This window comes from Aristolochia californica, unplaced genomic scaffold (genome assembly GCF_029961685.1).
Source record: "Aristolochia californica isolate CCGP_79_NKW_82.1479 unplaced genomic scaffold, dmAriCali1.0.hap1 SCAF_12, whole genome shotgun sequence".
Classification (NCBI taxonomy): domain Eukaryota; kingdom Viridiplantae; phylum Streptophyta; class Magnoliopsida; order Piperales; family Aristolochiaceae; genus Aristolochia; species Aristolochia californica.
The window spans coordinates 15372881-15390117 of NW_027181793.1; the positions used below are offsets into that span (position 1 = coordinate 15372881).

General features: G+C 39.3%; 1 protein-coding gene across 1 annotated transcript in view; it reads left to right on the forward strand.

The window, feature by feature from the left end:
- Positions 1-5097: 5097 nt before the first annotated feature.
- The window catches only part of LOC137946203 (replication factor C subunit 3), a 51642-nt gene continuing 39502 nt past the window's right edge, over positions 5098-17237 (forward strand). Inside the window, exons 1-4 of the mRNA XM_068792416.1 lie at positions 5098-5317; positions 5432-5648; positions 12291-12370; positions 12481-12640. Coding sequence (XP_068648517.1) covers positions 5146-5317; positions 5432-5648; positions 12291-12370; positions 12481-12640 — 629 coding nt within the window. The 5' untranslated portion in view covers positions 5098-5145. The remainder of the gene's footprint in view (positions 5318-5431; positions 5649-12290; positions 12371-12480; positions 12641-17237) is intronic.

Genomic DNA, 17237 nt, shown 5'->3' on the forward strand with positions numbered 1-17237 from the left:
TTGAGTCTAATTCCTAAGGAAAAATTATTTTTTCCAATCGGAGTCATATACAAAGAGATATCAATATTTGAATGAGCAAAGGTCAGATTGCAAAAGAGGTTCGAGCAGTAGCAGAAAGCTTGAACTTCTGAGGTATTTTATGCTATCAAGAACTAGACTTTATATTGAGATATATATATCAAAAGAAATATATTTAAGTTTATTCTCTTACATATATAACCAATTTTCAATCGGAGTTATCTACAAAGAGAAATCAAAATTTGAAGCAGTGAAGGTCAGATTGAAAAAAAGGTTCGAGCAGCAGCAGAAAGCTTCATCTTCCGAAGTATTTTATGCTATCAAGAACGAGACTTTATATGGAGAATTATATAACAAAATAAATATTTGTAACTATATTTTCTTTCCTATTCAATCAATTCTCTATATTTGTTTTTTATAAGGAGATATTGATCTTGGAAGAGTCAATGGTCATGCGGGAAAAAAAGGAGAAATAATGCTTAGTTTGGCCAGATAACAAAGATTGAAATCTATCATATTATTTATCTTATGATAATTATATTTTATGAAGAGAATTTATACTTGGATAAAATTTATTTAATGCTAATTTCAGAATGAGAAAATTTCATATCAATCTTATCTATATTTAAAGATATATTTGCATTGGAAGAATCAAAGGTCATGCTGGTATTTTGTTGCATTGAAAAATCTGAATTTAAGCCCATTGTTTTGTGTCACTTTTTGAGTTGATATATCAAGAAAAATATCTCACTTCTCCATGGTTTGAGGTCTTATTTATACATCTTTGTTATTTTGGCTTATTGCTACATCTATGATATTTGGTTCAAGTTGGGATCACTGTCATTACCTCCCAACTTGAGGGGGAGAAGTAGAAGAAGTACAAGGAAGATGTATTTTATTCCATATGTTGTGGATAAGTATTATGTGACCAAAATATTCAAGAAAGGGGGAACACAAGAGACAAAGCTTATGCTTCTAAGAAATTTTTTTATATTGGATTATGATTATTTCATGGGTCCTTCTACAAGGTTTATTATTTTAGTTCGTGTTATATGTATTGGAAGATGTTCGTGTTACATTACAACTGCTGCTATTATTTCTCTTTGGATGAGACATTATTATTGAAGAAGAGGTGGCCTCAATACATATTCTCATACCAGGATTTATTTTACTCTAAAAAATATCACGGTTGGGAAACCATGACGGGCCCTATAAAAAAATATCACGATTTGGAAACCATGACAAGAGGAAATTAATACCCTGTAAAAAAATATCACCGTTGGGAAACCACGACGGAGGAACTTATTATTACAACTATATTGTACCCCCCTGAATTGGCCAGTTGGGCCTCATGGAAGATGGGAGGACTGCCATTTTATATAAAAAAATTATATATATCATTTGCAACAAGCTAAGAGTTCATGATGTTCTCTCACCCCCAGCTTGAGGGGGAGTGTTGGAAGATGGGCTCCAACCCACATGACCAAGGAAGGCCCACATATCTAAGAGTATTATAAGATGGGCCACACGACTAAGGAAGACCCACAAGATGGGCCCAAACACATAAGAAGTAAGACCCACCATGATTACCATGAGCTGACATCCTTATCACATAAGTTAGAATATCAAGAAGGACTCATAAAGGCATCTTTAGCTTATGGTCACGTCCTAGAAGAGTTCTAGTTTGAGTTATGTTTGTCTTTTATCTATATTGAGTTATTTAATTATACTAGGACTTATCTTTAAGTGTTAGAGTTTGGGTGTAATTGGGACAAAGGTAGTTTTATTGTAATTGGATTCTACTACCTTCCTTTATTATAAATAGAGGTTCATGTACTCTGATTATAATAAGTTAATGAAGTCAATGAAGTATTTTTATTATCCATAAATTCAACAGTAAAGTTGTTTAGTCGTCTAAACTTGTGTAGCCTAGTGTCTTGTTGTAAAAATCTTTTTTGTAGGCAAAATTACACTAATAAGACACACTGTGAATAAGGATTTAAAATTGACATAAAATATTCAAACCAATTCACCCCCCTCTAGATTTATACCTTACGACACTTAATATGGATTGCACCCTCTCTATTATGTGTCTGCAACTAGGGACAAAACCCTCAACCTTTCCACTATTGTGTGGTAGTTGGGATCCTCCCTTGTCACTCTAGGGAAAAGGAGAAGGGCCATCACCCCTTCCACTTTTTTTATGATGACTATTCAAATGAAGAGGGGTAAAGAGTTAGGGAGGAGGGTTTTTTTTCCTCTACCCTTTTTTGACCGTAGGTTCTCTCTTATTACTTTTGATGATAACAAAACTTAATAAACCTAACAATTTGCAAACTAAGTATTTCAGATACTTTACCTTTAACATATATGCATTTCAATGTCTAAAGCTTCTTAACGAATCAAGTCTACTCAAGACCTCAAACATCATGGAAAGTCTACTCGTGAAGAAGCACCCTTGGAAAAGAAGACAATGTGAAGACTAGAGTTTAGTATTCATTGATGTATATAAAAAATCAGTCCATGTAAAAGAGAGTTGTCCAAACTCCTTCGATTTGAGGTACAATGTTACATGGAGCTTTAGGACATGCATTGCTTTCATATATGTTTTAAAATATTAAATACACATTTTCAAACATGTTAGAACACTTAGAATCAATCATTCCCATACTTTGAAAGTCAACTTAGTTGAACTGACACTGAAATGATCGATCAACATCTACCAATGATTGATCATCCAAAAGTGAAAAAGCCAAGTTTATAGAGCATGATTGAACAACCTAAGTTGATTGATCAATCATCAAGAACATGGCCATTTCATTCTATAAAGCTTGATTGATTATAAAGAACATGACCATTTCATGCTATAAAGAATGATTGATCATCCCACTTAGATTGATATATCAATACTATCCAAACAAGCAAAATATACATGGAACGATCAATCATCCCATATGACTAATCGATCAAACAAAATTTTGTCAGTTAGGGATATAAAACATGATCAATCATAAGAAGTTCACTGATTGATCATACTTGTATTGCACTGCTAGAGGGAACTCTGATTGATCGATCATCCCATGGCAATGATCGATCAACTTAACATGCTAGGCCCAATGGGAAGATATGGATTGATCATACCATCAATCAGTAAATCACATCCTTGCAGAAAAATAGTTGTTGTACTCAATTGTTTTATCATTTGATCAATTAATCACTTTACAATGATCGACACTGACTTTTGTAAATGGGTAAAAATGGCTAGTTTGGCTTAGGGAAGTTATAAATACCCCACCAAACCTCACATAGAGAAGTTAATGAGTATTTATTAGCAAATCTATAAGCCTTATTCTTAAAGTCTTGTAAATTATTCTCTAAAGTGTTTTTGAGTGAAAGAGAGTCATTCCTTTGCAAATCTTCTACTCTTTTTTCTACCTTTCCTTGCATATCATTTAGACAAACTCCCTTATTCACTTTGTGTTAAAAAATAGTGGATGTTTGGTCTCTTAAGGAGAAGGTAATCTCTAAGTGAAAGGGTGTAAGTGATTTTTTCTTTTCTTTGATTTTCATTTGTGAAATGTTTATTTGTAACCTATTTTAATCTAGATAGAAAGGGCTAGCTAGAGCTATAATCTAGCCAATATCTTGAGGAGATTATATTTGTAAAAGGAGTACTTGAGTTACGTGGCTTAAAAGATAGCTGAAATTTCTTTGTGTAAATTCTAGCTACTAGAGTTTAAATATTGGAATTTTCCAATCAAGGGTTATTGGGTTGTGAGTACCAATAGGGAAACATTGATAACAAAAATTATTTTGTCTCCTATGGTGTGTGATTGAAATTTTAATTTGTAATTACAATATTGCATGTTTTACATTCCACGCCTAAGTTAAGTTTTTTATTTGTAAATCTCAATTCAACCCCTATTGAGAAGCCGCCTAGGCCAACACCTTCCCCTTTGTTTTTGTCCTTCCCCACCCTTTTAGGTTCACTACAAAAATTGGCAAGGTCGACTACTATTACCCAATCACATGTATTTATACGTATTAACTGGAGTAGGGAACATGATTTGATAGAATCCTATTCAATTGGCCAAACTGTACCTATTTAATAGCGTTATTTTAGTTGATTACATGAAAATGATCCAGAAGGGGTATAAAGAATATGTAGATGAAACAAAATAAGTTATTTTTGTATATTTTAATTACCATTTTGTTATTTTATGTTGTTCCATCCGACTAAAAATAAGAATATTCCGTTTCCATTTATTACTCGATTATCAATCAAATAAACAGGTAAATAAACATAAAATTAGTAATTTTTTTAAAGAAATTAATTAAAATTAAAGAATGACATTGTCTCATAATACCTAAAAACCTATAAAAACATCATATAAAAAGAGAAGATTACCTTCATAGTTTTATGAGATAAATTAAGATATTATCTTTAAGTTATACTTTTAATATAATAAAAATTACTTTTATACCCTTAGAGTTAGATGGTAACAACTAATCATGTACAAAATAACTATTACATACTTATTCATTTGGAAAAAAAATTCATTTCATTTTGATTTATTGGGGAAAATTGACGTGTTGCCTAATTTCTAATGGAGATCCAAGTTCAGTTAGAAGTAGGATAGCTGATACCCCAAGTTTTGAAAAAAAATAACCAAGTTCTATTATAACTCGCGTATTTTCATTAAAAATTTGGGTATCTATTATAACATTGGGTATTTTGAATTTAGTTTTGTTAGATTCACTTTAGTTCTTCTAGATTCAATTTAGCTTTGATAAAATTTAACTTAGTGCCACCAAATTAGTTTTGGCTCTACTAGATTCATTTTCAGTAATTTTTTGCTGTTTTTTTAATGCCTACCATATCCATGAGCTCTTTTGATGTACCTTTTTTTTATTTGGTATAATTTTATTAATTATTGCAGTATTACACCTTTACTCTGTTTCACACGTGGGTCCTGTATACCCTCCGATAACTGAGCGAGTAACTTGTGCGAGTTGCCAGAGCTCCTCCCTCTAAATGCAGAGAGTTTTGGCGCCATGATTTTGAGCGAGTGACAGAGCCACAGCACGAGGGAGAGGGGAAGCTTGAGCGCGCGCAAGAGAGAAATCATGGTGAGCGTCGCCTCTCCAATGGAAATCGAGGACGGTCCGCCGACCAAATCCAACAAAGGCAAAGCTGTTCTTTTGGCCGCCGGCGAACCCAAAGCTATGCCTTGGGTGGAAAAGTACCGTCCTCGATCCCTCGCGGACGTCGCTGCCCATCGAGACATCGTCGATACTAGTGAGCCTGTCTAGCTATTTCTGTTTTCTTCTTCGCTTCTGACTTACTCGTGTTTTGGTTTCACTAACGCTGTGTACGTAATTTTGGTGTTTGTTTGCGCGATAATATCCTTAGTTGATAGACTCACCAACGAGAACAAATTACCCCACCTTCTTCTTTATGGTCCTCCCGGAACCGGGAAGACCTCTACCATCCTCGCTGTGGCAAGGAAGATCTTCGGGTCCCAGTACCAGAATATGATTCTTGAGCTCAATGCTTCTGATGACAGGGGAATCGATGTCGTTCGCCAGCAGATTCAGAATTTTGCGAGTACTCAAAGTTTTTCCTTTGGGTAATTCTTCTAGTTGATTCTATTTTCTCTTGAAAGACTTAAAAGCCTGATGCTAGCACATATATACTATTATGCACCTTATGAAACCTTTTTATGTTTTGTCAGACATATATGCTTATTTTGAAACTATTAAAATGGGTTTCAGATCTATCACAAAATGACCTGCCGAAGTTGGGAAGTTTTTTCCTACTGATAGTCACATTACTTTTTTCTTCACAATAACCTATATCAGATTATTCCTACTAACACTTCCAGCATGTCTAAGCCTATACAAATGTTCAACAGGCCTAAAGCCTGAGAAGTGAACAACACAAGTATGGTGCAGACATCCTGCATTCATACTGTGTCAAAGTTGGTTTCAGGTCCATCCTAAAATGACTAGCTGAAGTTGGGAGATTTTTCCCAACTAATAACCCTGTGACTTTTACTGATATAAACCTCACTGCCGGCTTGATCGTAGAATCGACCTCTGAGAGGTGGAACTGCGACAACCTCAAGATTTGGTTCGGAGATTTCTTTCGAACACAGCCCAGGGTCGCGAGGTTGGAGCCACGGAAATGGCTGGTTCTTCCAAAATCGATGGAGGAGACGGAAGTAATCCTGGAAAATAGGAACTGGCTCCAAGAAGATGACCTATGTGTTTCGCAGTGGACCGAAACTACAATATGCAAGCCCCTTGGCCAATGGATCTCGATCCGCGGCTTTCCGGTCGAGCTGTGGACGATGAAGGTTCTCAACGCGATTTTTGCAACCTTCGGAAAGATCATCAAGTGGTCGGACGCCACAATGGAGGGAACAGACCTTGAAGTTGCGAAGGCCTTCGTCGATCCAAACTCATGTTGGAGTGAGAAGTGTTTCCAAAAGCTCTGCTTCGGGGGAAATTTCGTGTGGATAGAGGTATCTTTTGAGGACCTCTGCATACTGTGTCCACCGGAACGGTGCCGGACGCGAGGAAGAAGAAGCACGACCTCAGACTCAGCCTCTCAGAGCACTAAACGAGTCTACTCCGGAGACATGAGTCCAAATATCTCCCACTCAGGTGAGTCATCCCCATTCCTGAGTCCTGACTCAGTTCTAAATTCAAAAAAGCTTTCAGCAACGAGCTATCCCGGGATTTCCCCTATCCCGAGACCCATTGACTCCTCTGGGAAAATGGGGTACGAGCTAGTAACCCATCTGCCGAGAACCACTTGCAATGTGTCAAAGGGTGCCCTCTCGAGGAATACTGATGGCGTGTTAGAGCTATTTAATTCAAATCAGCCTTTCCTATCTGGGAAGACGGGAGGTGTGGTACCAAACACTTTAATCTCGGGCCCAACTTTCGAAAAAGCAAATAGGGGTAACGTTTCAGATCAGCTCTCTTCCGGAAATTTTAAAAATCACAGCCCACTTTCAAATTCAAAGTTGATGAATCAGGAAGCTTCTCCGAAACCAGTTTTGCCTCGGAAAACGAGCCTACCCACTCCCTGAGTGCGCAGGGTACGCAGAACGAGCTCCAGCCTGTCCCTGATTCTTCTGAACAGTGTTCTGATTATGGCTGCTCTTCCCGTACCGGCATGGCTGATTTTGAAAATTTCGGAAATATCCTCTCTTTTCTCCCCCTCTTTTCTCTCACCCTCCCCCACACCCGTAAAAAATATGCCACCTGATTCCCATTTCCAGAAATACCCTTCCCCCCAGAAAGACTATCCCAATGGCCCTGACACGCAGAATGTTGAACTCGATGGGTACAAGCAGGGTAGTCAATCCCGGACTACAGAAAACAGAAAGGAGGACTCTAATATCAGTCTTGAAGATAGCTCCTCAAGTCAAACAAATGGCCCAAAAACTCTCTTGGGAATTGTGCCTGATATGGACTCTGAATCTAGAAGATCAGAGAGGCAGATGGAATCCACCCAAACTCTGAATACTCAAATGGAGACCGCCAATCTGAACTTTCCCAACTCAATTCCAAAAATACCCTCCACTCCACCCTCTCCACCTATCCTGACCAAAAACAGAAGAAGAAGAAGACAAGTGGAAACCGCCCTACAAAGGAGGCAATCTAACAGACTGGCTAAGAAGATGAGCATGGTTAAAACATCTCTCACTCCAAATGATAGATCTGCTCGTCTGGTGAAGGCCCTCCAAGTTCAAAGTCATAAATATGACGATGAAACATGGCAAAATATGATGAGATTGGCTAGCATATTGGGGGTTGTTTACAAGGGTCAGTTACCGGGAGACACAATCACATCAGGAGTACAAACCCGAGATAGTAAATGATTTTGCTTTTGTGGAATGTCAGAGGTATTGGCGCCGCCCGAAAGCGCGGCATGATATCAAGTTTTCTCGCTCAATTCAAGGCTTCTATAATAATCCTCCAATAAACCAAATGCCAAGAAATGACTGATGCCATCGCAAAAGAGCTCTGGTCGTGTCCCTCAATTAAATGGGAAGCTGTGGATGCTATTGGTCACTCAGGAGGTATTCTTCTAGCATGGGACTCAACTTTCTTTGACTCTATCAACATCATTAAGGGGCAGTATTCATTAGGTATTCAATTTCGTGATCTCTCCTCCGGGAAACTCTGGTGTGTGGGAGGAGTATATGGTCCGACCAGATACAGAGATCGGAACTCTTTTTGGGAGGAACTTAATTCTCTTAAGCAGAATTGGAATCTCCTGTGGATCTTTGCAGGAGATTTCAACGCTATCAGATATTGTCAAGAAAAAAAGCCTCCGGCAGTCCGAATTTCGGCCTCTATGCGAGGCTTCTTTGATTTTATTGGGGTGTGTGGGCTGGATGAGATTTCCCTATCTGGGAAGAATTACACATGGTCAAATGGACAACAACAACCAATTCTATCAAAACTGGACTGATTCTTGGCTTGTCATGACTGGATGCAGATGTTTGAGAACGTCACAGGTAGAGTCCTCAATAAGGTGGGATCTGATCATTGGCCTATTATGCTGACTACCACATTTGAAAAATGGGGACCCTCGCCTTTCCGATTTGAAAACTCTTGGCTTATGGAGGAAAATTTTGAACAACTTATCAATGATTGGTGGGATGCGGGGCTAAACCTTGGTAGAAGGGAGTGGGCGTTCCCTCTAAAGTTGCGGTACTTAAAAGAGAAAATTAAAGAGTGGGCCAAGAGTAGACATACTTCTCTGTTAGTTGAGAAAGGATCTCTTATGTCTCAGATTGAGACACTAGACCTGGTGGAGGAACAGAGACATTTAAATCCTGATGAAGTCTCTCGCTGAAGCTCTTTTAACCATAAGCTAAAAACTATCCTGCACCAAGAGAGGATCCGGTGGAAGCAACGTGCCAGGTTTAGATGGTTAAAGGAGGGAGATGCAAACCGAATTACCTCATTATGCATCAACAATGAGGTAACATCGAGTCGGACCTCAATTACTAATGAGTTGGTTCAGTTTTTTACAGGTCTATATTCGGAGGAGTGTGCCAACAGGCTGAGGTTCCAGCACATCAATTTCTCCCGTATATCCACAACAGCCGCCTCACTTCTTGAATCCCCTTTCTCGTCTGAAGAAATTGAGCTGGCAGTATTGGGCATGGAAAGCGACAAAGCTCCGGGTCCTGATGGATTTAATGGAGACTTTTTGAAAAAGTTTTGGCCCAAGATTAAGGAAGATATCAATGATATGATCGGAGGTTTTTACAGAAATGGCATAACATTCCGCAGCATTGGTGCATCTTTTATCACTCTAGTCCCTAAGAAGACAACTGTGGAAAAACCAGAAGACTTCCGGCCTATCAGTTTGGTCTCGAGTGCATACAAAATTATTGCAAGACTCCTAGCGCACCGTTTGAAGATTTTGCTTCCTCTTGTCATCCACAAAGGGCAGGGCGCTTTCCTCAAGGGAAGAGAAATTTTAGACTCCGCAATGGCTGCGCATGAGTTTATGGATCACTTCAAACGTAACCAGGAGCCGAGAATAGCCCTCAAGATTGATCTCGAAAAAGCTTTTGACCGTGTCAACTAGACCCTATTGGATGAAACAATGGAAAAAATGGGATTTGGAGAGAAATGGTGTTTTTGGATAAGAAGCTGTGTGGGCTCAGCAACCTACTCCCTGATCCTCAATGGTTCGGTATGCGGTTATTTTAAAGGCACGAGGGGAATAAGACAAGGTGACTCTCTATCCACACTTTTATTCAACATAGTAGCAGAATTTCTCTCAGCCATGTTCTATTCGGCGGTTGACCTTGGATGGCTCTCCTCAACCAGCTCTCAACAAGCCTTCAATATACCGATTTTGCAATATGCGGATGATACCATAATTTTTGGCACCGGTGATATGGATACTGCTAGGAGGATAAAAGCAGTATTAGGGCTCTTTGAAATTGCATCAGGTCAGAAAGTTAACTGGAGGAAGACCTCTCTCATTGGTTTTAATGTGAGGCCATAAGACCTTGAAGGGATGGCAAATCTATTTGGATGCTCTACGGATACGCTTCCAGCGAAGTATCTTGGTCTTCATCTGTTCCATGGGCGTATTTCCCAAAATCTGTGGATCCCAGTGGTTGAAAAGATTGAATCCAGGCTAGCCAGTTGGAAGGGGCGGCTACTTAGTAAGGCATGCAGACTAATTCTCCTTAAATCTTGTATTGCTGGCATCCCAAACTATGCACTATCTTTTCTGCCTTGCCCATCCTCAGTTTGCAAAGCCATAGATAAAATGAAAAGAAGATTCCTATGGAGAGGATCAAGTGACTCTTTTAAATATCATTTGGTCAAATGGAATGAAGTCTGCTTACCTAAAAGATTGGGAGGACTAGGGCTTCGGAAATCAAAAGAAATGAACAAAGCCTTAATGCTTAAATGGATTTGGAAGTACAACACAAACTCCTCCAATCTTTGGAAGGATATGGTTCGCGTCAAGTTGGGCTAGAATATGCCATGGTGGATGGTTGGAGGAAATCGGAGAGGACTATCCTCAATATGGAGATCTATTTTTTTGCTTCTTCAGAATTTCTCATTAGCCTGTAGATTTTTTGTGGGTAAAGGAAGATCTCTCAAATTCTGGGATGACTGGTGGATAGGACAGGCACCTTTACGGAACTCTTTCAGCACTCTTTTCCTTCTCTCCACTCACAAGGAAATTACAGTTGCGGATGCTTTTGAGGGAGGGAATGTGAACCTACATCCCCGAAGGGGTTTAACAGACATGGAGGCCATGGAAGCCAGCAGCCTCTTAGATGCTTTGAAACATGTTAGAATTTGGCCTTCCAATGACGACAAACTCATTTGGTGGCCTGAAAAAAGTGGGAAATTCTCAATTGCTTCGGCATATGGATACATCAACGGTTGGGATCCGACGCAAAGGGAGCATGACATCAACTTTGTCTGGAATCTTTGTGCCCCCCCAAAGGTAAAATTTTTCATGTGGAGTGCCTATCAAAGTAAAATTTTCATGGCTGATGTGCTCAGAAGAAGAGGTCACCCGTCTATAGATCCACTATGCCCTTTCTGCCACAGTGAAGATGAATCCACCAGTCATACTCTTCTTCAGTGCCAGTTCTCATGGATTGTGTGAACCTCTATTTTAAGCAAATTGGAGATTCAATTTTGGATTGTTGTTGACCTGATAAGCTTTTGCAAGTCGATCTTGGGATATCCCCTTCCTGGCCTCGGTAAATTGATTATCTCAGCTTGTGCTAGTTTCGTTCCATGGGGGCTTTGGAATGAACGGAATAGAAGGCGGTTTGATGCTAAAAGTGAATCTAAGGCTAGAGTTGTTGATAGAGTGATTGGGCAAATATCAACCTGGTTATTGACAAAAAACCCCCTCTCCTCTTTCAAAGGCACTGACATTCGAGACAACTGGAGCAATTTGGCGAGGATGCACATTGGAGCTAAAATCCCAGTTATACAGGAATGGACCCCTCCGGAAACTGGCTACCTAAAACTAAACTTTGATGGATCTTCTCTTGGAAACCCCGGGATCGCGGGATTTGGGGGCGTCATTTCAGACTCAACTGGGAACAAATGTTTTTCCTATGCTGGTCCTTTAGGCATATCCGACTCAATGTCGGCGGAACTACATGGCCTTCTTAATGGATTGCGGGTGTTCAAAGACAAATGTAGTGGGCCTATTCACATCGAAGGGGATTCCAAGGTGGTGATTGGTTGGTGCCAGCGCAATTCTTCTCCCCCATGGAGGCATTGGGACGTATTCCAGGAGATTTTGGATATCGTTTCTTCCTTTTCTTGTATTTGGTCTCATATTCCGAGATCTGCTAATTCGGCAGCAGATGTGCTTGCCAAGGAGGGAGCTTTCCTACAATCTCTCATTGTAAAGGATTTGCGCCCTCCGCTTTTGTAGTTTTCTCTTCCTTCTTTTTAATAATAATACATCTTCATCAAAAAATAAAAAAACTAATGTGGGATTACTCCTTCATTGATAAAATCCACTTGTACTTGAATATAATCTGATTTGTGCACTTTAAATTAAATATATAACTAGTTGCAGTTCCGTTACTGCCAGTTTTGTTGCTGTGTATTTGCTTCATTTTTTCGTTTTAATTTAACAGAAGATATCTTTAGGTGATGAACAAAGAAAAGAAAACTCTATTATCAAAATTGGCAGGTAAACTTTTTTCTCTAACATTTACTGTTTTTGTTATTTGCAGAGTGAAGCTTCATCTAAAGTTGGTTCTGTTGGATGAGGCAGATGCTATGACTAAAGATGCCCAATTTGCCCTGCGTAGAAGTAGGTGACTGATGGATTCTCATAATTTTTTTATGATTCTTTTGTAGTTTTTCACTGCTTTCCCTTTCTTCATGTTCACATGTTTGCCTTTGTGCTTGTATATGTTGCAGTTATTGAGAAATACACAAAGAGCACCAGATTTGCACTTATTTGCAATCATGTGAACAAGATAATTCCAGCCTTACAGTCAAGATGTACCCGCTTTCGTTTTGCTCCTTTAGATGCTACTCATGTAAAAGAGCGACTCCAACATGTGATAAAGGCTGAAGGGTTTGTTTCTCACTTTCACTTTCCCATCTGAAATGTAATGTATATATGAAAAAGAATTATAGATAAGTAGAATTTCTCTAAATTCTGAAATTTACAGTTTTCTTATATGTATTATGATCAATTTGTTAGGGACACTTTTTGATCTTCCCTTCAATCCTTGTAGTTAAGGTCCACACTGGGAATATTTGGAAGTTGAACTCTTCTTTTCACCTTTTATGGAAGACTAGAAAGATAGGAAATTTTAAAGTTGATATTGAGTTCACTTAATCTTTTGATGGTGAATCGCAATACTGTTGGGAAAAAGGTTCTGAAAATGATAATGGGAATAGTGAAATACTCTTTTGATTTCTTGTTGTTTTATTTTTTTCTTTCTTGATCATGGATGTGGTCAGCTTAACTCTTTTCATTTCTAGGGCATAATGTGGTTCTTTCTTCATCCTGGCTTCAGTGGATACAGTCTCCTACATATTTTCTTTATGCTTATTGTTTGTGAAAGATCAAACTGCTCTAGCTCCTCATTATAGCAATTAAATGACTTGCTTTTTAATTTTTGTTTTTTGGAGACCGATAAGAATTCTATTTGAGGGTGGAAACACAGGTAAACCGAAGAAAAGGCCAAGAACGTATTATCAAATTAAAATGAGGGGGACACTCCAAACAAGCCCATGGAATTAGAGAATTAACTTATTCAACCACTAGTGATCCTTTATACTACGAGGGAGAAACTCCAAACAAGCCATTGTGGATTTATTCTGCCATTAGTGATCCTTTATACAATAAGAGAATTAGCTTGACTCATGGAGTAAAGGGGCCAAAGAATGATGGGGCTTTTACTGACTGATATATATATATATATATATATATATATATATATATATATATATATATATATATATATATATATATATATATATATATATATAAATAAAGTTACAATGAGGGAGACACTTCAAACAAGCCCATGGAGTAAGAGAATTAGCTTATTCAACCACTAGTGATCCTTTATACAATGAGGGAAAAACTCCAAACAAGCCATTGTGGTTTTATTCTACCATTAGTGATCCTTTATACAATAAGAGAATTAACTTGACTCATGGAGTAAAGGAGCCAAAGAATGATGGCATTTTTACTGACTGATATATATATATATATAAAATAAACAATACACTGGCCTTGTCCAATAGCGAAAAACAACTCTATGAAAAACTGCTCTAATTGTGTTTCTATGGCATCTTTGGAAAAGAAAGGAACTCATTAATATTTGAAGGACAAGTCAGGCTTTCTGAGGCCCATTATAGAAAGAACATCTTAACTTGTTCTGTCTTGGGCAAGCTAGGTTTAACAGGCTTTCACCATGCCACTATTTAGTGTTTTTGCCATCTGGTTGGCAAAACTACCCTTTTCCATAATAGAGAGGTTTAAGGCATCCTCAAAAGTTTTAATGATTCATCTTGTTGTAATTACATAAGATTACTCTATTAGTGGAGAAAATGGTTATAGACCATTTTTGAATGTTCCTTGCAATGCATTTTGGAAATATAGATGTTGCTGAAGGGCCTAATGTTTTTAATTGCCGAATAAGTTAAGTGATGAAATGGTGATTCAAGAATAACTTGTCCAGATTTTGGTAAAGTTGCATGAAGTAAATGGAATGGTTGAATAATTGAGAGTGAGGCCTTTCAAGAAGGTCAACTATATTTTATGATTACACATTGAAGTTCTTGTATTGATTCGTAGTCAAGAAGCTGTTACCAATTTTTCAAGAAGAAAAGAAAGAAACCATATGGTAGGTATGATGTTCATCTTGATTCTGTAGAACTATGGATGGACTCACATTTCTCACATATAAGTATTTAATTGCTTGAGGCCCTAGTAAAAGATTCTGGCCCACTTATATTTGTAAGCTTTGATTTTCAAGAGGCAGTTTGCTTGAGGTCCAATCTCTCATTGTAAGGGGTTCCCCTTTTGCACAACTCTTTTCCAACCCTCTTCAGGCTCTCCATGCAGAGGAGGATTTTAGTTGTTGAAGCCGCCTGAGAGGAGGATTTTAGTTGTTCCGCCTGTGATGGGGGTTGGGACCAGAAGCTCTGGAGGCCAATCGCCTATTGTATGCCATTCGACCGACTAGGTTTTAGGCTAGCAGACCGGATAAGTTAATATGGTGGCCTGATAATAGTGGTTCTTTTTCGGTCGCCTCCGCATACCTCGCAATCAGAGGATGACTCACTCATAGCTCAGGGCATGCAGTGGATTTCACTTGGCATCTCAGTGCCCCCTCCCCCCCCCTCCCAAAGTGAAGTTCTTCATGTAGAGCGTCTGCCTCAACAAAATTTATTCGATTGACAATCTTAGGAAGCGTGGCCAACCCGGGGTGGACACCATTTGTCCTTTTTATGCCCTTTCTCTTGGGGGATTTGGACACGTCGATTCTCAGTCATATTGGTATCCAGTTATGCTTTCCTTTGGATCTCCCCACCACTTGTCGGATGCTTATTGGTCTACTGTCTCCGGCCTTGGAAGAATGATGATCTTTGCTTGCTCGACTTTCATTCCTTGGGGTCTCTGGATAGAGCACAACCAAAGGCGGTTCAACGCCAAGTTAGAATCCCAGGAGAGAGTCGCTAAAATTATCTCAAGGAATATTTTCACTTGGCTTCACACTAAGAAATCCTTCTCCCTCTTCACTTGATCCTCCATTAGAGACAATTAGTGTTGCCTTGTCCAGCTCCATACGTCTTCAAAGCCCCCAACTGTAATTGAGTGGACCCCATCGACGGCCGATGTCTTGAAGTTAAACTTTGATGGTTCCTCTCTCGGCAACCCTGGGAAGGCTGGTTTTGGTGGAGTTGTTCGTGACTCTTTGGGCAATGAGATCGTCTTCTTTGTTGGCCCTCTCGGTATTGCGAACTCCTCAATGGACTTCGAGTCTTTCGTGATCACTGCGTCGACCCCATTCACATCGAGGGAGATTCTAAGGTGGTGATTGGTTGGTGTGAGCGATCCTTAGTGCCTCCATGGCGTCATTGGGACACTTTTTTTGAAATTATGGAAATTGTTAGCCTTTTTGATTGTTTTTGGTCTCACATCCCGATATCAGCTAATTTCGTGGCCGATGTTCTGGCCAAGTAGGGAGCCTCCTTTCAATCCCGTGTTGTTAGGGGTTAGCTCCTCTGTGTTTGTTTCTCTTTGTTATCTCTCTTAATAAAATCGCCTTTCATAAAAAAAACGAAAAGAACAAAAAAAGCCTTCTCAAGGTCATGCTTTAAGGCGAAATGAGGTAATCCCAATCTCTTGAAAACATCAAGGAGCTCATTCGCAGCCATAGCGGAATCAATAATATTTCTCTTCATGAAAGCGCTTTGATCATGATGAATGACAAAGGCAAGGCTACCCTAAGTTGCCGAGTAAGTAGTCGGGCAAGTAGTCGAGCAATTATCTTATAGGAATTGGAGACCAATCTAATAGGATGATAATCCATAGGGCCCTCCACGTCTGCCTTCTTGGGTATAAGAGCAATAAAGGAAGAACCCATACCCCTATAAGTGAGGCCTCTCTGGTAGAAATCATGAACCATGGCTAAAACATCATTTTTAATGATTGGCCAACATCTTCTGAAAAATTCACCATTATAACCGTCGGGGCTAGGAGCATGGTCACGTGGCATACCCATGAAAGCTAGTTCAATCTCCTTGGCAAAGAACAAAGACTGAAGGAGTGAAGCAACTGATGGGGGAATAGAAGCCATGCTAAATGTGAATCCGCGGTGAGAGTTGCTGATAGTGTGTTGGTCAAATCTCCGTTTGGCTTCTTACTAAGAAGGTCTTTTCCTCCTTTGTGGGTTCCTCTATCCGAGATAATTGGAGCAACTTGGCTAGGATGTGGATTGGCGCCAAGGTCCCAGTCATGCAGGCATGGACCCCTCCAGAGCCTGGTTTCCTCAAGTTGAATTTTGATGATTCTTCTCTCGGTAATCTCGGGATTGTTGGCTTTGGGGAGTTATCTCTGATGCCTCCGGTAATTAGTGTTTCTGCATTTCTGACTCGACGTTGGCTGAGCTTCATGGCCTTCTCAATGGGCTTCGTATTTTCAGAGACAACTGTAGTGGCCCTCTTCACATTGAAGGTGACTCGAAGGTGGTTATGGGTTGGTGCGATTGTGCATCCTCCCTCCGTGGAGCCATTGGGACACTTTCCAGGAGATTCTAGATATTGCCTCTCAATTCTTTTGTATTTGGTCTCACATTCTGAGATCTACTAATTCGGCAGTTGATGTACTTTCCAAGCATGGAGCATCCCTTCAATCTCTTGTTGTTAGGGTTTTTCTCCCTTGACCTTTGTATTTTCTTTCTCTGTTAATATATACATCCTTTTTTTTTTTAAAAGAAGCCATCCTGATGTGTTGGAGCTTTGGTCTATAGTGGCATTCTACAAAGAAGTTGATCAAGGCGTCAATAATAGAGGCCCTATCCCATGTTACTTCACTATTGATGCATAGATATGTAATTCGGTTAGTCCTCCTCGCCTTGGCAAGCCATTTGAAGCAGGCGCATTGCTTCCAATGAATTTTTTCACACTGAATTAGGATTTGAAGCTTATGT